The 27241-nt window shown below is 32.1% G+C and overlaps 1 protein-coding gene across 1 annotated transcript in view; it reads right to left on the reverse strand.

The window, feature by feature from the left end:
- Positions 1 to 27241, reverse strand: part of LOC115877072 (neuroligin-4, Y-linked-like) — a 259288-nt gene that overhangs the window by 95543 nt on the left and 136504 nt on the right. The window contains exons 5-6 of the mRNA XM_030893146.1: positions 16325 to 16525; positions 8979 to 9144 (exon numbers count right to left, since the gene is read on the reverse strand). Of these exons, the coding sequence (XP_030749006.1) occupies positions 8979 to 9144; positions 16325 to 16525 (367 nt within the window). The remainder of the gene's footprint in view (positions 1 to 8978; positions 9145 to 16324; positions 16526 to 27241) is intronic.

The following is a 27241-nucleotide window of genomic DNA, read 5'->3' on the forward strand; positions in this document are numbered from 1 at the left end:
ACCGGTTTCGGAGATTTATCTCCATCGTCAGGCCGACTTTGCTGTAACCCTCAATCCGACAAACGAAAAGCATAAAAGCAGAAAATAGCATTTGAGTACAAAACGTACTACTATGGCGAGAGCAGCTAGTAGTAATAGGTAAAAAGCTTTTTTGGAGGCCTGGGTCACTCTGTATATAGGTATGTATAAAACTAGTAGCCTAAGAATTATTTACAGTTCGTCCCATTCTAAAAAAAAGGTAAACACACCGTACAAATAACTCTAGGAAGAGGTATTTGTACAGTGGTAAAAAATTGTCTAAATAAGGCCGAAGTGGCAGATATAATAAAGCAATAAAATGTAAAAAAGGTCGGGTAACACCTTTGTTTATTTGTTGAGCAAAATTCCTTTAGAATATCGTATATAATGACCAGAAATGACGCAATTTTAAGAAAAAAATGTCACTTTCTGGCTTATAATAAAATTTCAAATGCAACGTTTATATTCAAATTTGTTATGATCTACAACAGTTAGGTAGTCATTGAGACGAATTATAATTCAATTACTGGCTACTACGTTCTTGTTTTAATAGATTAATTACAAATATAATTAAAAATTATTTTGATTGGGAGAGGCTCCTTTGTGGGACGCCTATGTACAATGACGAAAACAATACATTCACCTGTGAAAAGACAAATTCGGGTAATTTGAGCTTATTTTTCCACACACTTGACACTGTCGTACCATACTGAATTCGCAGATTCAAAAGTACGTCAAACAAAAACAAAAACCACCGAAAAACACTGAAAGTTCACTTTCGTCTTGATTCCGACTTCAAACACACCGCAAGCTAAACGTAGTACGCTATAACGGACCAAGGGCCGTCGCGAGGGGTGGTGGGACGGACGGCTCATATCATTCTGGAAGACTAGCAGCGACGTTGCCAATAGTTCTAGACGTTTCAGCACATTAAACAGTAGACATGTCCTTTAATAGTAACGCATATATCCTCTGGTTAATAACATATTATTACGCATGCTTCTTTGAAAATAAACTATTAATTTAATTAAGAAATTGAGATTTATTGATATCCGGTAAAGGTTTTAAAGTCACCTTTTTCTGCAAATCAAACTGAGTAGATAGGCGCAAATTTGGGATGCGGCAATGTCGCCTTCTCTATCTCAGTTGGTTTTTACAGTACGTAGTCAACCTCCGATTGTTTGATCGGGTTAAAATGTCTAATGTGATATCTGTTCTTACTAAATCTATGGTTCAGACAGATATACACTACAATTAATTCAAGTTTTTCAATTTAGTATAGTAACGCGTCTTCATTATTGTTATTCTACATTACTAAAGATCATAATATGTATCCGTTTAGCAAAACACATTTTTTCTATGTGTCTGCTATGTATCTGGTCTAACTGTCTGAAGGGGTCGGTTCATACTTTTAATGAGGCTGCAAATATATATACTAAAGATCATATTTAATACGGAGGTGTATTAACTCAATTTGATCAAGGAATAGAGCAGAACAACATATTAAGAGGTCAGTAGTTTTGCTCATGCTTGTAAATTCATAGGACTTTTTATACTTAGCAAAAAATAAGCAAATCCCTACAAAAAAAGAGATTCTTACTTATTGGAGTTTTATAAAGAACCTAAGCATTCACTGGTACTTTTAACATGGCGCAGTCAGTAGGATGTAATTTATATTTTTAAAAGTACCTATTTTATCATCTAATTTAAATACTTTTCTTTAATTATGTATATCGTTGGCACCTTACGCTTTACTAAGACGCTTGCAATAATATTTATGTTTTTTCTTTAAATCTGAGATACCTAAGTGTCATAATGGTATAAATAAATGTACTAGTGTTTAACTGGATGTCAGAAAGTTGCATGGAATGTGTAGTGCGTAGTAATATAGTAATACTAATAATATTTTTGCAAATAATTCTAATTTTTACATTCTTTTGCATTTTGGTTTGTGTTATTTTGTGGTTTTTAAAATTAAGTGGAGAAAAAATCGAGAGTAAAGTAAGGGTAGACCCAGTTGTAGAGTTGCCAATTAAATGATACAATTCGCAATGTTAAAAACCATAGAAATATATAGGAAAAATACTAATAATAAAACAAAACAATGAATTAGCAAAGAAAAATACAATTTTCTTGTACATTCAAATGACAGGCACAACATACCCTATTTCAAAAAAGAATTTTCTACGATTTTGAACAGTTTCAAGATTAAATCCATGATTTTAATTGAGAAAAATAAGTTAAAACTTATACTTTTATCTAACTGTGCTATCTTAATGCAGTTGTTTGTTCCGTGTTCTACTCTGATATTCTCGTATCTATAAATCCTCAAAGCACGTTTCCACAGCTCCTTTATTTCTAATTGTGTAATTACTTTCTAGTTTATTGCTTAATTTTATTAAAACTTTTCTTTACTGAATTACTGAATTACTTTTTTTATTCTAAAGAGTATTAAAACTAAGTACGTTAAGATATCAATTGTTGTTTGAAATCTGGAAAATAATTTTTCCAGCAATAAAATCAACTGAATTTAATTTTACAGGGTGTCTAAAACCAGTGTATCTACCTTTGGTGGGTGATTATACAGATAAAAATAAAAACAAAAGTACCTATGAACATATCGTCGGCTTTATGACGAAAAGGCGTATCTCGATTTTTGGCGATTTTGAGATACGAAAGTCATGACATGCCCATTGGGCCATTTTTTAACATAGCGAATTTGCGCATCTCAATATTATACCTTTTTCATTTTATATTTGTTTAAAAATTTGCTCCATCTCAAATACTAGAATTCTCCGTTATGACGAAGAGACGTATGTTGAGATAGGGCGGTTTGTTATATCAATTATTATACTAATTGTTATACTACAAGAAAGATGGCATTTGAGATAGGTCCTTTTGTTTTAAGTTATGAAAATGCATGCGTGAGAAAATGACACATTTTGCCTAATTATTTTCTTATGGTTGCTTGGGACAAAATAAAACTTCTATCATGGCAGAAGCTCTTTACAGTGTGATTTTGAGTCTGATTTTTGCCAAAAACCATGATCAGAATGAGTTAGATTCAAAAAATTGTCCGAAAGCAAATCACCGAAACAAAGATTGCCCTAATGGAAAAGTACTCAAAGGCCTTCAAAAAAAAGTACTCAAGTACTCTTCGTACCTTCTGGTGTTCGTAGAGATAGTTAAGGATTTCTATCCATAAAACTTTTAAACCAGTCTGGCCCAGCCATATTATTTATAAGCCATCTGGGGGAAATATTTGTTAATTCGAGTTTTACAGCACATTGGTAAGCTAGTTTCCGGACTTCTCTTGGTAGTAAACCAAAATATATTTCTTTTGAGTAGATAAGAAGCTAATTAGTCCGGTTTCTTGTGAAAATTAATTCATTTTTTTTTAAATATGAAGACGAACAGTTCAATACAAGGCATGGCCATTTTTTGGGCTAAGTTGTTACATGTAACAACTCACCCCAAAAAATTGTAACTACCTGCCCCATGGTACGTTTTTAAATATAAATTGAAGTCAGCATTAATGGATATCGATAGTAAAAAAAAACAACATTGCAAATTAAAGGTAGATATATTATGAACGCTAGAGGTTAAAATTTTTGAGAAAATAAAAAATATAGACATCAGGAATCAAAAATTTAGTAAAAGATTTGTTTACTTATTTCGTTCAAATCGAGACACATGCACACAACTTAGCAGCTTGGCGCTTGATGGGTCACTGATCATTTTTATGTAATGCACGATGTTATAAGAGAACAAATGAGTCCACTTATATCCATTAAAGAGTTTAAAATCTCGGTAAAAAACGCGTGTAACTTCTTACCCGTGTAACAACGTGCCCCCCGCTCCCCTATTACAAAAATATAAAGATCTACAACCATGTTGCGCTGGTAATAAACCTGTCATTCAACTCAATTAACCAAATAATTATTAAAACATTATTAGTTAAAAAAATGTATTTTTATTGTTGACTTTGCTTCTAAAATAAACATTGTCTTTGTTTTTCGTTGATTTAATTCAACGCCAATAAAAGTGTTTAAAAAATTGTTTCTGATTTTTTGATGATTTCTAGATTTTTTCTTGTATGTATCTAAAGTGAATATTTTATTACTTTTTTCCTTATTAACACTTTACCATCATTTTTAAATTTATTTTACTTATTATATTAAAAAAAATGCCTATCTCTATTAGTTTTCGTAAGAACTACAGCACTACCACTTGTTTACTGAAGCTGGTTAATGATATTAGAACAAATCAAGAAAATAAAAATATGACGTGTCTTAGCTTACAGACTTTAGTAAAGCATTTGATACTCTAGACCTTCATTGCTCCTAGCAAAATTACAGTATTTTGGATTTTCAGACGGCTCTTTAGAATTGATAAAAAAACCTTTTAAAAGATAGATCACATTGTGTTGTCATGAAACGGGGAAGTTTAAAACAAAAATCTAGTTATATTCCTATGATTTCTGGGGTTCCTCAGGGATCTATTCTGGGGCCACTTTTATTTTCGTTATATGTAGCTGATATGAATAAGGAATTACAGTTTTCTGAATTGCAGCAATATGCAGATGATTCTCAAATTTATTGCAGAATAGATACTAATAATTTGGCACAATTTAGTTAAATTTTAACGACGATCTTAATAAAATTAATAAATATGCTCTGGATCATAATTTGAAATTAAATGCCGGTAAATCTTGTGTTATAGTATTTGGTAGTGATATAAACAAAATTACAAATACGGCTGGTAACATGAATATCCATATAGATAATGTTGCGATACCCATTGTTACAGAGACTAAAAATCTTGGAGTCTATTTTGATGCGAAGCTTTCTTTTCAGGCACATATAACTACTAAATTAAAGGCTGCTTATATACGGTTGAAGAATTTTTCGTCTCTTAAGAAATATATACCATCAAAGACTAAGTATCAATTATGTGACACACTTATTTTATCTTTATTTGATTATGGCGATGTTGTTTATGGTACATCCATAAACGCTAGATTCTCTAGAAAAATCCAAATACTTCAAAACTCGTGTCTACGGTTTTCTTTTAACATTCCTTTTAGAGATCATATAACGCCACATCTTAAAAATTTATCTATTTTATCCATGACTAACAGACGACAATTTCATTTAATGACATTCATTTATCGAATTTTAACTACAGAGCAGCTTCCCTATTTGTTCTCATTGTTTCACTACGTTGACCATGATCATTCGACTAGACAAGTGCATTACTTTAAAATTCCTCAACACCGAACAGCTAACTTCCAAAAATCTTTCAGTTTCATGGCGCCACATTTGTGGAATAATATTTCTAATAACTTTAAATTTCAATCCTTACAGATTATAAAAAACAAATTAAAAATCATTTACTAAATTCGTAAATATTATAATTTCTTCGACTGATTTGTGAGATCTTGTTCTTCTGATATGCCCGTCATTGGTTGCTGTTCCGGTTTTTACATTGTTTCATTATGCCTCTGTGCTTATCTCCGCTCATCCCTGATAAAATTATATTTTCACTTTTTTTATATAATTTTATTTTTTTTAATTTTGTTTATTTCTATAACTTAATTTATTTCTATTTTGTATTTGGGGTCGCACCACTCTGGCACTTTGTGCCATTGTATCGGTTTTTTAATCGCGGTGCGATCCCTTTAGACACACATTTATTAATACTAATATTATTCTGTAAAACTTAATGGGGTCTAATAAAGAAATTTGAATTTGAATTTGAATTAAACAACTAAAAATAAATTATTAATTAGAATTTACGCTGAATTTATTTTTAGAACGTTACCTACTGTCTCCTTTTAAGCGTTAATAAAAAAAACCTATTAAAAAATTAGACTTAACATTTATTGGCCGAATAAAGTAAGTGATTTTCTTTAAATTGCTCTCCTGAAAAGTAGGAAAAATCGCGTTAAATATGCCCCTTAAGTGCTGTTAAGGAGGTGAGTTTTGTTGATGCAAATAATAACTGTTTATATATTCATAATCATTTATTTTTGTTTTCTAAAATATTTTGATTAACAAAAAATATGTAAAAGTGGACAACGCCGTGCCGGTCAAGCTTAACCACGTGACTAAAAGTTTATTTGGTATGAACTATATGTTCCTAGATTAATTAGAGAAAAAAAAACTTTAAACTGTAAGTAAAAACAATCCTATGCCATATACCTGATAAAACTCGTAAAAAATGTAATGAAATAATGGAGCGTTAAAATCGTTCACTGCGCCATTGCAGAGAAGCAATTGTGTTGTTTTGTCTCACTTTTTTTCTAAATTTAATTTACGAAACGGGCACTGCTAAACGGACCAATAAAAACGTAAGAAACGGTCCTCTTCCATTCCAGTGACTAATATCGATAGCATTAAAAATTTAAAAGGTTTTAAATTGGTCCTCGCTAATGGTATTTTATATGACGCTACTCTTGGTAAATAATGAAATTGGTTTAAATTTGTTTCCTATCGAACTGCTTTTGTTACAAAGAAAAATAACAAGAAATACCGACAATTGAGTGATCTTGATTAATGAAATCTCTATGTACAGCTCTCTCAGCAGCTGACTGAAAATATGATGACTCAAACCTAATAATGTTAAAAACTGTTTAAATTTCTCTCGGTGCTGACCAAATACAAAAAATGTCATCTACATATCTTGCCCAATAATTTATTTTTGATATTAAACTACTCTTGTTTTTAAATAGCTTCTTTTCAAAATCTGCCATAAATATTTCTGCGAATAACGGTGAAATTGGGGAACCCATCGGTAACCCATCTTTCTGTTTAAATATTTCATTGTTATACTGAAAATAGTTTTGTTCTAAACAAGTTTCAATTATTGTTATTAAATCTGATTTTACTATTATATTAAGATTAGATTTATCAATTAGTTCATAAATAATAGAGGACAATTCATGGGTTGGGATAGAAGTGAACAGGCTTTTGACATCGAAAGAAACGAGTGTTGCATTATGTGGAACTTCAATATTTTTCAAATTATCTAGCAACTCAAAAGAATTCTTTATGGCAAATTTTGATTGAAAATTGATCATGGAAGGAAGTGTTTTAGCTAGTATTTGACATAATTTATAAGAGGGAGCATTTATGTACGAGACGACTGGTCTAACTGGATTATTGTCTTTATGTAATTTTAGTAAACCATAGAGTAATGGGGGTGAAGGATTCATTATTTTGGCATAGTATTCATTGTTATTAGGTAATATAGATTTGTTATTTTTAAAATAGAAAGAATTTGTTTTTGAAAATTACATGTTGGATCAGAAATTTTACTAAAATCTCCACTATTTAAAATATCAGCTATTTTCTTATCATATTCTGTTTTTGTAAGAATTGTTATAGTGTTACCCTTATCGGCTTTTGTAATTATTAAATTGTTATCATTTATTTTCTTGGTTATAGACTGTATGATATTTTTCTTCATTTCAGCATAGTTCTGGTCTTGCAACTCATTGTATATTAAATAATCACAAAATTAATGAAAACTCAATTAAGTTACTACACAGAGAAACAAAAGGTAGACGCTTAAATTACATTGAACAGTTAGAAATACTAAAATCTGTTAAAAACGAAAATAATGTTAACGACCAACAAGGATTTCTAAACACATTTTTATTACCCCTATTGTAAACTTTCTGAACCCACCCCCATAGCAAATATATATATATATATATATATATATATATATATATATATATATATATATATATATATATATATATATATATATATATATATATATATATATATATATATATATATATATATATATATATATATATATATATATATATATATATATATATATATATATAGTTACAGTGTAGTTAGACGATTAGTTCTTAAAAAACTCTTGAAAAAGGCCTAACAAGTCGAAACGTATATGTAGAGTTAAAGTTACTCTTATTAAAAGTTTTTTGATACATCTAAAAGCGTGCTTTATTAAAATACTAATATTTCAACGATGTTTCACAAGGAACCAACCACAGCTTCAGTACAATTTATTAAAAAGTATAATTTGTAAAAATTCTAAAAATAAAAACAAGAAAGTAAATATGTTGATATTTAACTTGTATTATAATTTATTATTCTAGTTAAAAAAAAACCTTTTAGAAGAGTTCAACTACGGCAGCGAGCATAGTTTTAATCACCGGTTCTACTAGTGGGGCATAATTGGGGCTATTTCGGCTATAACAAAAATTTTTAAAAGTACATAATTATAATTTTAGAATATGTTCATAAAACATTTAATCAATAGTTGATTAAAAAAGTATACCATTAATATTGCAAATTATTTTAACGTCTCATAGTATATGTCTATTTAATTTTTTGATTATGTAACGAGCACTTTATTTACTGACTTTTTTCCTCGAACTGCTTGAATTCATTTTTGCTATTGGTCAAATCAGTATCAAGCTATAATAGTCTAAGAGCTGGCTACATGAAAAACCTTATCATCGTTACATAGCTAATTTTTTGTGTGAAATATCCTTTTGTGTAGCTATTTATGAAGTAGTCATGTCTGCCAGCGCGATCCCGGGGCTTAAAACGGGGGCGGCCAATCGAAAGGGTGAAATTTGGACAATAAAAATATTATATGGTACACAAGTTATAATTGCGAAAATAACTTTTATTTATTATTAAGGAACGTGGAAAATTGTTGGCAGACATTTTTCTGGTGAAATTTTAAAAATTATCTCGAAAATTATTAAAAAATGAAATTTAAAGAATGAAAAAAAAAAATATGGGATACATGCATGCCGATTGATGAAATGTCATATTTATTTATTTTAAAAGTCGCATATTACTCTAGTGCTTTCAGAGAACACTCGCCGCCTCATCCATTTATATTGTATTGTATACATAGATAAATCATGTATTAAAAAATTCGTTACATCTGTAATAAATACTAACCTTGATCTTAGGCAAGCCGCTATATCCTCCCTATCGTCTCCTTTAGAATCTTGGGGCAAACAACCCATTTGTTTACCGACGGTCAACCGCAAACTGTCAGCGTTATGGGCGGTGGCCCAGGGACTCAATGCAGATCCGCTTAGTAATATTATTCTCCGGAAAAGCCCTGAAAATTATAATAATAATAATCTTTATTTCAATTTATTAATATACAGACATCTGAAAATATAAAACACAAAAAATATAATCACAGAAACCATAAAGGCTCAAACAGTGTTTATACCGTATGATCGAAAAAGAAATGATTGTTTTATCAGAATTGATTTAACTGACACAAAATCATAACTAGTTGTTAAAGTTGGACTAATTAGACAGCTATGTTGAAGTAACAGATATATCAAATAATAAAGATCTACTCAGATCAAATCATGTAAATGAAAATATCTGTTCATTCAATATTGGAATAATACACTGGGTGTTCTATTTAAAATAAAAGAGTAACATGTTTTTAAATGTGACCAATGTTCAATATTAATTTTGTCTCACCCTGTATAACTTTTTGGATCAAGTTTCAATTTGATTTAAAGTACAATAGTTAACTTAACTACATATTAGGCTATACCGGGTAAATTCCAATTTAGGTAGCTTTTATTGTAATTTAAAAATTGTTCTTTATTTCTAGAAAATGTTAAATATGTCAAAAACCTTACATTTTAGTCATATACTTCTCTTATAAAACTCACCTTTATTTTTCTTCCAGAAGCCGAAAATCAATTAATATATAGGGTGTTCTATTACAAAAAACACAAATTTGATATGTAACTTTTTTTGGGGACACCCTGTAGACCTCTCTATATTTTTAAAAAGTGCTCTGAATTAACCTACATATGTTCACAAAATTTCATTTCAATACAAACTGTCGTTCTCCTTGGAGCCTCCGCGACGTATGAGAGCCACCCTGTATTGTCGAAGAAATAAGGAGACCAAAGCAAAAGGGAGCTGTAAATAATTGATTAAACAGCTAAGACGTGCCAGGCTCACCTGGCCGTTTTACCTGGTTATGGCTGCCAGTTATCAGTGTTAATTTATTCCGACGATTTGTCCCAAACCTTCTGGATAAATCGATTCCGAACAAAGGATTAAGTGCAATTCGGACGGTTTTCCCTTTGGAAAGACCCTTTTAAACGTGAGAGGGTTATTATTTATTATTCGAAAATAAAAGACGCTTTTAGTAAGCTGTATTTTTTGATAAATAGGCGTCTTTGATATAAAAATTATTATTGTAGTATTAACAAATGTAACTTGAGTTGTATTAACTTTTAATAATAATAAGTAATCTCTCCAAAAAAATCCTATATTGGTATTTCGCCACTGCAAGAAAAAAAATTAAACAACATAAAGATTATTTAAGAAAGGGAGATTTTCACAAATCTAAGATTTGTGAGCATTGATGGGACATAGGGCACAGAATAAATTTTAATAACGCCAAAATTATAATGAAAGAAGCGATAGCCTCTAAGAGAAAAATATAAGAGAAATTTTTAATACAATCTAATAAAAATAAATGTATTGCTCATGCATCTGTAAATGTTAGTAATGTATGGCAATCGCTTCTATGATTTTAAAAAACATAACATAGTAAAAATTAAAAATAAACATACAGAAAGTTTGGGTTTTTTTGGTTTTACCTTATTAAGTAATTGTTAATTTTGAAGATTAACTTGATATAATGTCATTTTAACAGAACGTCAACGGTTTTTGTAGACGTATGTATCTGTTTTAAAAAACTAAAGTGTTCTCGAATAGTTGAGTTTAAATATTTTAAATAGTTTTTTTTCTTTATTCTTTGTATTTTTTTGCTTCCAACGACGGAAAGAGCTTAGAGAACAAACTTTCCGAAACGTTAAGCACTTTTTTGTTCTGTAGCGTTTTTTATAAAACATTACCACTGCGAACGGCAGCTTTTCATCGGAGAGCAGTCATGGATAAGGTATTTCACTAGAGAGAAAACTAATCAATAACAATAAACAAAAAAATATAGATATTGGGCGCCAGGCATGTACAGAGAAAGAAAACACAGTTGTATATTACTTAAAACTAATGACTATATTTATTCATGATGTTCTTTGCTGGTACATGACACTTTAGAGTTCTAGTAAATATATAGCGGTTATATGTCAAAGAAAGTGGTGGTAAGAGTTGTACTAAATATCAATGAAAACAACTACGATAAAATACAAGGCATGTAAAGTTTAAGAGAATATATGAAATGTAGCATTACTTTAATTAATTTGATATATTTTATATGATGTTAAATCGAAGATGTTGCAACCCGTAGATTCTAGAATCTATGTTTGGTTATTCATCTGTTAAAATAGTGCAATAATAATATCTATAAAAGTAATACGACTAATGAAACCTAAGATCTAAATTATATTTTAAATATTAAATCGACATGAATGTTCTTAACAATCTAACCACTAAACATAGTCTGTACGATATTACTTAAGATGTACGTTATTGTTTAAGACTGAAAATATTTTAGATGTTAAATGTAAAACTAGAACTTAAATCTACACTTAGCTGTTCTTTATGTAATCTTGCTTCAAACAGTAACATCGTGAGGTGGGCTCGCATCTCTGTACTCGGCGATCCAATACAACAGAAGGGGGCCAGAATGAGGACACCATGAATTGATACCGCCGTAACTACTAACTAGCTTATAGATGGGAACGAAGCAGCATGGGGCTCAAGCTACATCCACGCTGGGGCACTTTATATGTAAGAAAAATCATTCCTACTGGGGACACTCGTCCACAGGATATCCGTACATAGGATAATGCTACAAGGGAAAACTACCCGTACCTTGGACCATAACCTAGGACTATAACCTTGGACACAGTCCGTCCATAAGACCCTAAAAATACGAAACTCTTGTCTAAAAAACGAAACAAGGTCTAATAAACAAAATAAACCTACCTCGAAACACTTCCGAGGGCTCAATAATAAAGAACTGTCCTTTCTTCCATTTAACATTCTGGAGGACAACAGCAAAAGTACACCAACGTGTCAGCAAAATACAAATACGAGTTAAGGTGGGTCAATTCAAACCTCTACCCTAAAAATTCAATAATAATATCGAATCTATAAAAGATAATAACTCATCTTTAATTGTAGCTTCGAAATGGCAGCTGATTCAGATTTTGCAGCAAGATTTAAATTGCCATTTCTAATAGCAGGATTTGCAACCGTGCCGCAAATCGGCCAAAAACAAAGTGAGGTTAAAACGCAGAGAGGCGCCTTGAAAGGATCTAGACAGCGCGCGCCTCCACAAAACAGTGAAACGATAGCAGAGTTGCTGACTAGAGAACGTAAAAATTACGCCAAGCGCGTCAAATAAACTATCAGGCCTGAACGAGAGGGAATCCGGTGATGATAGGCCAGACATCATATATTATATATAAAAAAGACATGTAACGAACTAAAAACGTTACAGTTCGTTAGGCAAATTTGTATATCTGTAAACCTTCTTATTAAGGTGCCGTGCAGATTCCTGCGTAGGCGTTCATCTTTTTCTTCCTCATCAGATGGTTCTGTTAACTGCCGCGACTTGGAGTGATTGGAAGTCCTGTATGCCTGTCCAATGACGAATATTTCTCAGCCAGGATAGCTTCCTTCGTCCTATCCCCTTTTTCCCCCCTCTATTTTACCCTGGAGAATCACACGCTGAAAGTGATAGCGTTCTCCACGTAGTATGTGTCCCAAATAGGCTATTTTCCTCTTCTTGATGATTTCGAAGAGTTCACGTTGTTCCAGACCAGCTCTTCTGAGAATGTCTTCATTCCTAACACGGTCGACCCAGGGCACTCTTAGCATTCGTCGTAGGGTCCACATTACGAAGGCTTCAATTCGGTTTATTGTTGCTACCTTCAGTGTCCATGCTTCCACACCATATAACAAAACGGACCAGACATAGCAGTTCACCATTCTGTATCTAAGGCCGAAGTTCAAATTCCTATCTGTGAGAAATCTTCGCAGTCTCAGAAAAGTAGATCTTGCTTGTTCGATCCTGCACTTGATCTCCTGATCCGAATCCCACGTTTCGTTAACCATGCATCCCAAATATTTAAATTGTTTGACCTGCTTGATGACCTATCCATTTAAGTAAATTCTAGTGTTCGGAATATTGTTTCTGCTAACAGCCATAAATTTAGTTTTTGTAGTATTTATGTTTAAACCCAGTCTTTGACTTTCACTGTTAACCTTATTTAGAAGGATTTGGAGATCATTTGCATTGTCTGCCAATATCACTGTGTGATCCACATATCGGATATTATTATTATTAATTGGAATACCATTTATTTTCAAACCAATGGGACTATCGGAGATTGACTCAGTGAATGCTCTTTCCACATTGAACAACATTGGAGATAGAATACATACCCTTGCCTTACCCCCTTTTTTATTTCAAAATCTTCTGTTACTCTCACGCTATGTATATGAATTTCAGTTTTTTGGTTCCAATACAAATTACTGATGAGCCTTATATCTTTTCCATCAAGTCCCAAGTCTCTGTGGTATGATATAAGGAGGTTATGTTTAACGTTATCGAACGCCTTTTCATAGTCTATAAAGCACATGAAGACATCTTTTCTCTGATCTTGGCAATTCTGTACTAAAGTTTGAAGACTGAATATGGCTTCTCTAGTACCAAAGCCGTTCTTAAATCCAAATTGACTTTCTCCGCTTAATTCCTCACATTTTTTGTAGAGTCTTGTATGCAGTACCCGTAAAAAGAGCTTAAGAAAGTGGCTCGTTAGACTAATAAGACGATACTCTTTACACGAAGTTGCGTTACTTGACTTGGGCAACGTGATAAACGTAGAACGAAGCCAGTCTTCAGGGATATGACCGGTGTCATAGATGTTATTGAAAAGCTATACTATAAACCTTACTTCTGACAATTGGTTTCCGTTTGGGTTAACACAGAAGTACAAAAAATTACTATTTTATTTTGTAGATTTTCTTGCAGTGGCGAAATACCCATATAATGTAATTTGTAATAATACCCATATAGTGTAAATACTGTGTCATATTTTCTCTTTTAGAAGAAAAACAAATGATTCTCCGAACATTCCTTCAACTATAAGTTTTAAGCAAGGCATTCTCGACCAGTTAATTGCATCTCTCAGTTTAATAAGGTAAAATCGAATTCTAGTCATGTACTTATTGTTCTTCTCGCAAAAGAATAAATACCAAAACTTTTGTAAAACTAATTTTCCAATTTAAATGCAGGCACTAATTCGCTTTTAATATTCGCTAAACTTTTCATAAACAATGAATATTAAAACTTAAATTGATTTCTTTGTAGTTGGTATCCTTCAATTACGCTTTCGGCAGTTTTAAGAAAAGAGCAATTTATTCTTAAATTTAAATATTAAAAAGATAGCAATATTGAAAAGACTCATTCAAGATTGTGTTCTTCGCTGATATTTTCTCCCTAACCTATCCCTATTAAAAGATGCGTACTGGGTGGCCAACTAAGAATGGACGCCGGCTGTATCTCAGAAACTACTTATCGGATAACGTTGAAAAAAGAATTCTAATAAGTAAATCGACCAAGAGAGATCACTGGAAATTGTTTTCAAGTTCGAAAAATGTCCGCTAGAGGGTGCTTCTCTGATAGCCAATCAGAAAATAGGGGTTTTCTCAAAAATATGCTGGTGAACAGGTATTTTAAATATTACTATTAGAATCATCGAGAAATTTGTATTTTTTTTGATATAGAGTTTTTTGCTCTATCTCATAAAAGAAGCGGTGGGGGAAGGTTAAACTTGCTTTTATTAAAATAAGGATAACTCTGGTTAGGGTTACCCGATTTAAACAAACTAGGGCTCGTTTAAAAGAGCTTTTCTTCCTTAATGATCCCCAGTATAAATTTCGTTTCCATATTTTTTTTCGTGGTAGCTAGAGGGCGCTATTTGACATCATAACAGATATTGCGCTTTTGCATAAAAAAATTAAATAGGAGGCTATATTTCTTTTTACACAGTTAAATAGAGCACAAAATTTCCAAAATATCGGCGCAAACTGGAACTTTCTACCTTCTCTCTAACCAGAGATATTAAGAGAACAAATTATGTCTAAAAACTATAGTAGTAGGCTAGGAAACACAAAGAGGTATATTGGGTACGTCAAAATATCAAAACGTTTAAGTTCAGTTTACATGCATCCGAATTTCGGGCAAAATTTATACTGGGAATCATTAAGGAAGAAAAGCTACTTTAAACGAGCCCTAGTTTGTTTAAATCGGGTAACCCAAACCAGAGTTATCCCTATTTTAATAAAAACAAGTTTAACCTTCCCCCGCCACTTTATTTTATGAGGAAGAGCAAAATAATAAAAAAATTGCAAACTCTATATTAAAAAAAATACAAATTTCTCGATGTTTATAATAGTAATATTTAAAATTAAAATTAAAAAATTAAAGATTACAGGTATGATCGATATTTACAGGAGATGGAACGGACGATAGAGAAATAAACAACAGAGTAATACAGGCACGAAGAGTTATCAGATGCATAAATGGCATTCTATGGAGCACTGAAATTACAAAAAACAGGAAATATAATATATACGAGACACTAGTTAAAAGCATATTACTCTATGGATGCGAAACTGTGAAACATGGCGACTCACTGAAAGGAATAAAAGGAAATTAGAGACAACAGAAATGGACGCAATTAGAAGAGCAATGAGAATTTCACGGAGGGATAAGATCAGAAATGAAGACATTAGACAACAGATGGGAATAGAGGGAACAATAGTAAATGATATAGAACAAAAACAATTAATATGGTACGGCCACGTTCAGAGAATGCACAATGAAAGAATTCCAAAACAAGTCATTCATTGGATACAACCTGGTAAACGAAAAAGAGGACGTCCCAAGAAAACATGAATGGAAGGAATAAGAAGGTCGATGAGCGAGAAAAATTTGACCGAAGATCAATGGGAAAATCGCACACGGTGGAAGTTAGGCATCGGACAACGTCGTAGGACGTTCTGACCCGAATTTATATATATATTTAAAATACTTCTTCACCTGCATATTTTTGAAAAAAAAATTGTTTTCTGATTGGCTATCAGAGAAGCACCCCTTAGCGGACATTTTTCGAACTTGAAAATAATTTACAGTCATTCCTCTTGGTCGATTTACTTATTAGAATTTTTTTCCCAAAGTTATACGAAAAGTAGTTTCTGAGATACAGCCGGCGTCCATTCTTAGTTGGCCACCCGGTACAACTTAGTTATAACAAGTAATACATAATTAAATCAAACATTACCTTTAGATGTTGGAGACAAAAATAGTAAATTAGCTATGCCAGCACCGGTGTCGTGCCCAACTAAAGTGACCCTAGTAGGATCCCCTCCAAATGCTCCAATATTTATTTTAACCCACTGTAATGCCGCTGTGACGTCTTTTACACCAAGGTTACCACTGTCTGCACTGTTCGGATCGGCACTGGATTTTGTCCTCAAGAAACCTTAAACAATCAAAGATATAAGTCCGTTAATAAAATACCTTCATAAAATAATTTCTAATTTTTAGGTTATTTTTGGTAATGATTTTGAATAAAAAAAATAAAGAAGGAGTATAATGCTATCCTAATATTTATACATAAAAGTTTTTATGTTTTATATCATGTATCATTTGACTCAATGCTGACTCAAACAGAGGAGATCGACAGCACGCTGTACATCCAGTAAAATTGCTTATATTGGAGTAATTGTAAAAATATAGTGGTGATATTAAGAAATGGATATCATAGCAGAACTAACTATGAAAATTGGATTATGGATTACATATTGGATATACTATGGATTGTATCTGCTATACTTTTACTTTAAGCTGAAACTCATTAACTCATTAAGACTATTAAACTCATTAATTTATTAAGAATTGTTTATATTGGTATATCATTTATCAGCAGAACAAATTATGAAAATCTTTGTTAAAAAATGACATAAATACCAGGTGCGTAAAAAAATTCAAAAGTGACTCACCCCTATAACTTTTTCTATCCTTTAAGGTAAAAAACGAGATTTGGTATGTTGGTATATGACATAAATTAGGATTATTTGACATAATTGTTTTTGTCACTTCCTGTTTCACCGGAAATTACTACAACTTTTGATTTATAAATTGCACCATCGGTATTTTTTACTTTAACCGATAGAAAATGACACTCTGAGTAGAATGACATATCATATATCAACTTTTGCCATTTTCGCATATGGTTTATTTGACTTTGTAACACGCGGTTCGTAACAAAAATTTGACTCGAAATACCAAGTGTGTGGTACCAAATTATTGGCAAAGAAATGTAAACACTTTTTCCCAATATTCAAATGAGCTACCCTTGTTCCATTTGAAAAAATTGAGATATGATTAAAAATACGATTTGGACATCTTTTAACCGGCTAGGACAAGACACGAAAAACATTAGATGATCAAATGTACTTTTTCAAGGCTCCCAGTCATGGCACTCTAGATTGAAATTTAAAATATTATTTTTTAAGCGAGAATGTCAAAAGTTGACATATAATATGTCATTCTATTGAGAGTGTAATTTTCTATCGAATAAATTAAAAATATACCAAAGGTGTTATTTAAAAATCAAAATTTCTAGTATTTTAGTAATTTTCAATGAAACAAAAAGTGACCAAGAACAATTGAATACGTCAACCAATCCTAATTTATGTTATATACTAAAATATCAAATTTCGCTCTCAAAAAGCCACTTTCGAGACGCAGCGCAGCCGGTAAGTGTATTATCTATTTATAAAGTAGTACGTTGGCAGATATTGGATTGTATCTGCTTTAGTTTTGCTTCAAGCTAAAACTTATTAACTTATTTAGACTATTAAACTCATTAGCTTATTAAGAATTGTGTATATTCGAATGATTGTAAAAATATATATATGTAGTGTGATATTATGAAATAGGTATCCTAACAGAACAAATTATGAAAATCTTTGGTAAAAAAATTAAAAAAAACATTTATTTATTATTTCCTTATAATGCAGTTTCTTATGGTGCGTCCAGACCTGAGTCGAGTGCGAGACGAGCGCGAGACAAAGCGAGACAAGAGCGAGGCAAGAGCAAGACGAGTGCGAGACGAGAGCAAGACAAGCGAGTTGGATCATAGTGAAAGGTGACCGGTTTGTGTAAACATGTCTGATGAAAAACCTGCAGCAATAATAACGCATAAGTAATACATTTTTGTATCTTTAACATGATATTTGTTTTGTCGTATTTTATTCATCGTCGATTTTTTCTCCTTTTACCCTTCATTTGTTTCGAGACACGACGTCTTTTAAAAATACATAAAAAGCACATTTGAAAATTACTGTAGAGTATACTTAAAGTGTTACGGATATAGGTATGTTTTAATGGGAGTACCCTATTTTTACCTATATTACCTATATTGTCGCGACCTAGCTGGGGGTTGTTTGCTAGGGTCGCTATACCAGGTTCTCTCTCTCAATCAAAACAACCATTGGATAAAATATGCATTTATTTGATATAAAGTTCACAGTGTATAACAATTTTGGGGAATGCCAAGACTTAACGGTTTACTTAAAGAAGTGCTTACAGGAACATCTTCACTCTGCGTTGTCTTCTACTAACGGACTGATAACGCGAATTACTGACCGTAATAATGCGACTCACATCGACGGACTCACCTCTTGACTCTCTTCGGCATACATTTTTATATTCTCTATCCCTCGTGGTCATCGCCGGTTACGTCGTTCAATCTGTTTTCATCTAATTACATTCACCCGGCTATGACCATGAGGAAATCGAACTTTGGTAGCCTGCGTTTGATTATCGACCCGAGATTGTTGTATTTTAAGTGTTTAATTGTCAATGTTATTTAAAAACATATCTGGGTCGAAGTCATGCAGGTAACCGATCTCTTGGGCCTATATCAAAATGGTTTACTCGAATTATATTTTATTTACTAGAATTATATTATTTGTGTTTTTTCCCAATTTGATTTAAACCCAAGTTGACATCTATTTAAGTCTTGACAATATATCTAAAATAATAGATTTTGTAATAATTCGATTTGTTTAAAGAAATGCTAGATTTCGGTACGGTAAAAATAAATAGTCGAAAATAGTCGAAATTCATAAATATATGTTGAACACACTGCAGCATGTAACTCAAATGTTTTTACCTATATCTTTTTCTTCGTCCCTATAAAACTATCCTAACAAATTTTAGAACACCAATTTCAGAAACAATAGCATGACTGACAATTTCTTACGACACTGAAATCTAATATTTTTTGTTTAATCAAATTGAAATATTACAAAAACTATTAGTTTTAGGGGTATACAGTTTTAGGTACATATATAATACCTGGCATTATACATAAAAAAATTATAAAATTTTATAGAGAATCTAAAAATAAAATAAAAAATAGGGTTTTACATTTAAAAAACCATGTTATATCCGTAACACTATTTTGAACCACCCTGTATACTCTATAATAATTTTAAAATGTATATCTTAACTTTCTCTACGGTTTTTCTATTTTTTTAATAATTCTTAAACACTTTTTAATAATTCTCTTTTATATTCTTTCCAAGGTTTTATTCATCGATTGTGAAACATCTACCCACGCATCGTCTTTATTGTTTTTTTTATATTTTTTATCTTTTGGATTCTTTATATTGGTTTTGCTTTATATAAATCAATAAATTTCCGCTGATCTTTTTCCGTCCAAGTCTCCATTTCAAAATGCACTAATATCAGAGCTAATATCTCGTAGTCAAGCGAGCCTACCAAAAACACGTCCAGACTTGGCCGCGAGCTTTCTTTGATCGGCCGTCGAAAAACCGACAGGGGACGGATAGCAACGAGGCTCCATGGGTTGTCTCGCGAGACGGTCGCGAGGCTCTTGCGAGACCCCTCCACCCTTTGAAAAACACCGCAAATTTGGAATGTTTCGCGCTCTTCTTGCACTCGACCCTTCAGGTCTGGACGCACCATTAGTAGATCGGGAAATATATCTCTTCTCGTCGTCGGAAGCAAAAAACACAAAGAAACAAAGAAAAAAACTAAAAACACTTTATTTTTTTTTCAACAGATACGCCATTAAATCGTTGATGTTCTGTTAAAAAAACTTAACGTCAAAGTGTTCTTGAATAGTTGTATTTAGATATTTTAAATATTTTTTTTATAGTTTTTTTGCTTCCATCGACAGGAAAAGATATTCTTCCCGAAAACAATTTTATGTCCGTTTAATTTATTTATTAGTAAATCACTGTTGATAAGCTTGGGCTCCGTTGAATTAACTCAGCAGTGTTTACAAAAAATAACTAGGGCTTTTTTGAAGAGATAAATCTGCCACAGAGATATAGACATTTCTTATTAAGAATTGTTTATATTGGAGTGATTGTAAAAATAGACTGGTGATATAAAGAAATGGTGTTCATAGCAGAACAAATTATGAAAATCTTTGATAAAAATTAAATAAATACTTCTTTATTATTTATTTATAATACAGTGCCTTAACAGATATTGGATTGTATCTGCTATAGTTTGCTCCAAGCTAAAACTCATTAACCCGACCGCTTTGGCATTAATTGCCACGGCTTTGTTTGCCTCCTTATCAAGATGTCTCTATTACTTCTTGGAAACCTCCAGAATTAAACTTGCGTACAGATGGCACAGCCACTTGCGCTCAAATATGTAACCCGGGATTTATTAACAATCTGGCGGTTAGATTAAAAGCAATTCCCTGTTAAACAATTCGATATTTATGAGAAAGTGCAGGAAACCGAGACAGGATGGTTTCGGTTCTTCTGTTAGGCGATCTTAAAACTTTGTTAATTTTTGATACTCGGATATTGAAATTTTTCGGAAAAGTTTATAAAGTTGAATATTTAAATATTTGATTGGAGAAAATTAAAAGAATTAACTAGGTCAAGTAATAAAAAATAAATGTATTCATTATCCTGACAGATTTTCAAATTTGTGTGACTTTAAACGCTGTTGTTTGAAAAAAAATGTTTTTTTCCTTAGCAACTGTTAAAATTGCCTTATATCTATCAAAAATAGTAGATAAAATGATACTTTAACAGCGAGGATAGGTTTAAAACTTTTCTTCTCGCACGTTTTTTAATTGCTTCCATTTTGAAGATTTTTGTATTCCTTTTCATAAGTTATTCGGGATTTAAATGGAAGTAGTTTAAATATGGCGTTTCTTGCCTCAGCCTGAATATTTGTTGGTAATTTACTTATTTCGTTTTGATCCATTTCTGGCTCTAATTCAATCAGCAATCGACACGAAAGAGAATTAAAAAATATTGACTCAAAACTGACAACTAAAGAGACATCTTTATTTATTTGTCAAATTACATAAAAACCAACGCCAACCCAGCACAATATTTTTTCTACTCGTAATAAATTGCAAAATAAAAGACTAAATCACTACGATACACCAAAACACTTTTGCTTTTACACTGGACGCGCGTTTCGCTAACCATGTTAGCATCATCAGCAGATGGTTATAAACTAAAGTACACTCTACAAGTTGAACGTTTATATACTCGCTTAGCGGGCACTGAGTGGGCGTGGCAAAATCTAGCCAACCGAGTCAGGGCCCACTGAGCGTAACAGTTAGATTTCCGCCACTAGAGTAGTAGGAACAAAGAACTTGAAGGAATTGGACCGTTGTCTCTGTTCATACTATCTTTACATTTATTAATTCTGATGCTTTCATATGCATCTAATTGCCTGTAATTTGAGACTTGCTTAATTAATTTTAAATTATTAAGATCTATACAATGTTCTTTATCAACAATATGTTCGGCAACGCAAGATTTATCCGGTCTACCATATCTTATCTGAGCTAAATGTTGTTTAAATCTAGTTAATATCGATCTTCTAGTTTGCCCAACATATTTTTGATTACAATCTTTACAAGAAATTTTATAAATACCCGACCTTTCCAGTGGAGGTGTTTTATCCTTTGGATTACCTAATAATTATTGTTGTAATTTATTATTAGCACTATACACAAGGTAAATCAGGTAAAAAAATTAGGTAATCCAAAGGATAAAACACCTCCACTGGAAAGGTCGGTATTTATGAAATTTCTTGTAAAGATTGTAATCAAAAATATGTTGGGCAAACTAGAAGATCGATATTAACTAGATTTAAAAAACATTTAGCTCAGATAAGATATGGTAGACCGGATAAATTTTGCGTTGCCGAACATATTGTTGATAAAGAACATTGTATAGATCTTAATAATTTAAAATTAATTATACAAGTCTCAAATTACAGGCAATTAGATGCATATGAAGGCATCAGAATTAATAAATGTAAAGATAGTATGAACAGAGACAACGGTCCAATTCCTTCAAGTTCTTTGTTCCTACTACTCTAGTGGCGGAAATCTAACTGTTACGCTCAGTGGGCCCTGACTCGGTTGGCTAGATTTTGCCACGCCCACTCAGTGCCCGCTGAGCGAGTATATAAACGCTCAACTTGTAGATTGTACTTTAGTTTATAACCATCTGCTGATGATGCTAACATGGTTAGCGAAACGCGCTGAAAAAATGACTTTTTTGTGCCTCGGCAGCAGTCAAACGTACAGCCTCGCCAAGGAAAGTGTCATTTTTATTCCTAATAGGCACAGAGTAGATTTTAACAATACAAAAATTACAATGAACGAACAGATAGCCATTAAACGAAAAATCAAAGAGGCCTTTTTTAATCCAGGCTAATATAAATAAATGCAGTGCTCAGGTAATTGTGGAAGTTAGTAATGCATGGCTATCCCTTCTTTGATTATTTATTTATTTATTTATTTTGCCTAGAACGATTGTTTACCACATTGAAGTGAATATTATTTTTAGCCAAAAATCACAAGTAAAAATATAAACAAAAAATGCAACCGCCCTTTGATTTTAACATAAAATTATAAAAAAATCCCTTAAAATATTCTTTTAAAATTTCACAAATTAAATGTTTAAAACATAATCAAAAACGTTAACAGGTTTTTATCACAGTATTTTTTCTTAAAAATCCTTATATTTATATAATTATTGAATAATTCTATCAACTTCCTTTTTTATAAATTTCAATAAGTTTCGAACATTTTACATTTAAATTAATTATCAATTCCCAATGATTTTTAAACACCAAACAGTGTTTTCAAAACCTCTAAAACGTTTTCATTAAAATTTATTCGGAAAGAAAAATTCGTCGCATCGATAACTTCGGCACCCCTGCCTCCAGTAGCGTGCATATAATGCAGGGAAAAAAACGTTGTCTACCCTAGACAGTATCACAAAATATTTTATTCTAAGTTTGATTTTCTTGGAATTTAGGTTCGGGAAAACGCTGATGAGGTTTTCATTTGGTCTAAAATCTTTATTTGGCTTTAAAGAACAAACGTTTCGGCTAACATTATAGCTTGCATCAGTGTCCTGTCATAACAAAAAGAGTGTCGAAACATTAAAGATGTACTAAAAAAAGAAGACTAGATTAATAGACCAAACTAGACTAGAAATGCCTTAAACATACATCAAAATAAATTACATTGCATGTTCCTGCCGTATTATAGGTACCTAGAGTAGGACAACCGGTCTTTTAACCGTATCGGTCTTCCTGTACCGGTACCAAAATCGGTCTTCCGGTACCGGTACCGAAATCGGTATATCGGTCTTGTAAAAGACGATACAGATATCGGAATATTTCAAAATTATCGGTCCTGGTACCGGTATACCGGAAGATCGAACATGCCTATTTGGAAGCACCAGTATACCACGTTATGACATGGTCCTGCCGGTACCGCTGTCCAGTACAGTGTTGTCAAATCTAAATATTTTTCGCCCAATTTAGGGTAAAAATTAATTACATCGATTACTTATGTTATTTTCATATTAATTTTATTACATTTTGTCAATTTTTGCCAACCCTGCTTTGATTTGCACTGCCCGCCCCTGTCTGGTTAAATTTTCCCTTTTTTTGCCAGAATATAAATTGACACGTACAGGGAGAATACTAAATTTCTTTTTGACATGGTCCCGGTCTTATTCTCGCTCTTTATTTTAATAAAATTCCCCGTCGAATTTTGTTATTTCCTTTTTTTTTCGTCGGGACTTAAAAGGAAAACGTCTCAATGTGATTAAAAGAGTTTTTGTTTTCGTTGGTATTAGGCTGAAAATTACGACAACACAAAAAATGTACCCTAATTAGATTTTTCTTTGAGTGGGTAAACAATGGTTTGTATTGATTGAGGCTTATTTAATTTGTATTTGGCAGTTTTTGTTCTCGGTTGAAGCTTTATACCGGGTGTTTCTCAAACGCGACCCACCCCTATAACATTTTTAATTTTTTTTTAGATTAAAAACGATATTTGGTATGTTAGCAATTATTTTCTGTCACTTCCTGCTTTACCGGAAATGACTACAACTTTTGACATTTTTAAATGACAACCTCGTTAGGTGTTTGTCAAAATAACAAATAGAAAACTAGATTTGGTATGTTAATATACGACATAAATCAATTTTCTGTTTCAACGGAAATGACTACAACTTTTGACATTCTTTTGACTTTTTACCTACTTATTTTTTTACTTCATTTGTTAGAAAATGTTATCTTTTATATTAAATCGTTTACTAAGGTGACCCTTGAAACGCTATGTGGATCACATAAATACACTTCGTATAGTCGTTTAACAAATACTGGAATGGCGTTCATCTTTATTCCTGATATTTGTTGATTTTGAGCGTGGGTCTTAAGAGTCTAAAGTACCAATATCTTTGGCCAGCCCTCAGGAGAGCTGGTATTCCTGGTATTTTAGGAAATAAAAATAAAATAATTATAAATATATAAACAGTTATTATTTACATCAACAAAACTCGCTTCCTTAACAGCACTTAAGGGACATAAAGGGCCATTATACCGGGTGTTGCATCGTCGGATGGGACATAGAGAATCCCATGTAAATTTCAATGGAGTCAATTATTGGCTTCCCTAATTATTTTAGAGAATAATTCTATTTAGGTTTATTGAAGAGCACTAAAACCCACATTCAAAAGAATAACTTTAGATATTTTTGATCAGCCCGTTTACGAGTTATCGCCGATTTCTTTTTAAATATTTCTCCTTTCTTATGGCCCTGTGTTTACTTATGAGCACCAGTCAAGGTAAAAGATAACTGTCAAATGAAGTTGTCATTTCAGAAATTTACCTATTTAGTGCTTTATTATTATTGAAAACTCATTCCTACATCAGAAATCTTAAAGTTGTAGTTATAAATACAAATTAATATGAATTAAAGTAAAATAAAGTAATCAATTACAAGGTTAATTATAGTATTATTACAATATTCAATAACTTATTAATTTAGGTACTATTAAATTGTTAGAACTTTAGGATTTAAGAAGATGTTCAAATATTCCTCCATCGACTGCTAGACAATAACCCAGGCGATCATAAAATTGTCTTCTTACATTCGCTAGTTGGTAAACTGAAATTCTATTGCATTCTGCAGAAATAGCATTTTTTAGCTCGTCTAGATTTCGGTATTTTTTATCCTTGTATATCCTGTTTTTTAAATGGCCCCAGAGAAAGAAATCATTTTGCGAAATATCAGGAGACCTTGCTATCCAATTTACTATATGATTTAGGCCAATAACGTTTCCGTTAAAACTATTGTCTAAATATTCCCGAACAGCCAGGGTACTATGTGCCGGGCAGCCATCCATTTGGTACCAAACTTCCTGATTTTCCCTAGCGGCATCATGTAAAGCAGGTAAAATATGATTTTCGAGTAGTTCCAAATAATATTCTGCATTTAAATTTCGCGTAAGAAATAATGGCCCGATAATATTGTGTCCGAATATCCCTGCCCAAACATTTACTTTCTGTGGATATTGCGTCCTTGTTTCGACAAACCTGTGTTGGTTTTTTTTTTGTTCCAATATTGATAATTTTGAACATTGGGTTCATTATTTAAGGTAAACGTGCATTCGTCAGTGAAACATATGTTTTATAAAAAATCCCTATCCGTGTTTGTTCTTTCCATCATATCGTAGCTCTTGGTGCTTGTCATATTTGAAGGAATAGTATTCATGTCGTTTCAAAATTCGAAACGCTGTAGTGTAATCTATTCCTATTTCATCCTCAAGTTTCCTTGTGCTGATCTTTCCATCGTTCTCTTCCACGCACAATAAAACTTCCAAGTCAGTATCATTTCTTGCATCTTCTCTTTGTTCCTGCCTTGCTTCACATCTGCAGTTACCTATTTATTAGGGTACCTTTGGTCTCAAATCTCTGGATATCCCTTGCGATTGTAGATTTTCCAAAGAAGGTCTATTCGGATACAGAGCAGCAAACATGCCCGACACATTTTGATAACTATTTCCTTGATAATACCATTTAATCAATACTTTTTCTTCGGTAGTGTAATTCATGGCTAATATTTCCGATGTAGGTATGAGTTTTTAATAATAATAATAAAGCATTAAATAGATAAATTTCTGAAATGACAACTTCATTTGACAGTTATCTTTTACCTTGACTGGTGCTCATAAGTAAACACAGGGCCATAAGAAAGGAGAAATATTTAAAAAGAAATCGGCGATAACTCGTAAACGGGCTGATCAAAAATATCTAAAGTTATTCTTTTGAATGTGGGTTTTAGTGCTCTTCAATAAACCTAAATAGAATTATTCTCTAAAATAATTAGGGAAGCCAATAATTGACCCCATTAAAATTTACATGGGATTTCCTATGTCCCGCTCGACGATGCAACACTCGGTATAGTATTGCTTCTACTATTTTCATTGGTGAGAAATTTAAAATATCTACATGAAAACATAGTATATACATAGAGTGTCGCTCAGTGTATTTTTGACTGAATAGAAAGTATACCTTTCAAAAGTAGGAAGCAAAGAACAACTCTGGCGGTATTATTCTTTGCCAATAGCGCGGAGTTTAGAATATCTACCATTAAATAAAAGCAACTGTTCCACAGTGCGAATCGATGACGCCGTTCGAATACGAATACGACAATTGCCCGGTTTCGAATCAATTTAAACGCAAATAGCGAGAGCTCAAGAGCTACTTTCCGACGAACGTGTAGATTTTGTCGAGCTTTTGTACTCGATTTCCAAATATATATAAAACTGGAACAGTGAAGCACTTTAGACAATCAGATTCGATATTC

The sequence above is a fragment of the Sitophilus oryzae genome, unplaced genomic scaffold (assembly GCF_002938485.1).
Source record: "Sitophilus oryzae breed Bouriz unplaced genomic scaffold, Soryzae_2.0 scaffold_1442_pilon_pilon, whole genome shotgun sequence".
NCBI classification, from domain to species: Eukaryota; Metazoa; Arthropoda; class Insecta; order Coleoptera; family Curculionidae; genus Sitophilus; species Sitophilus oryzae.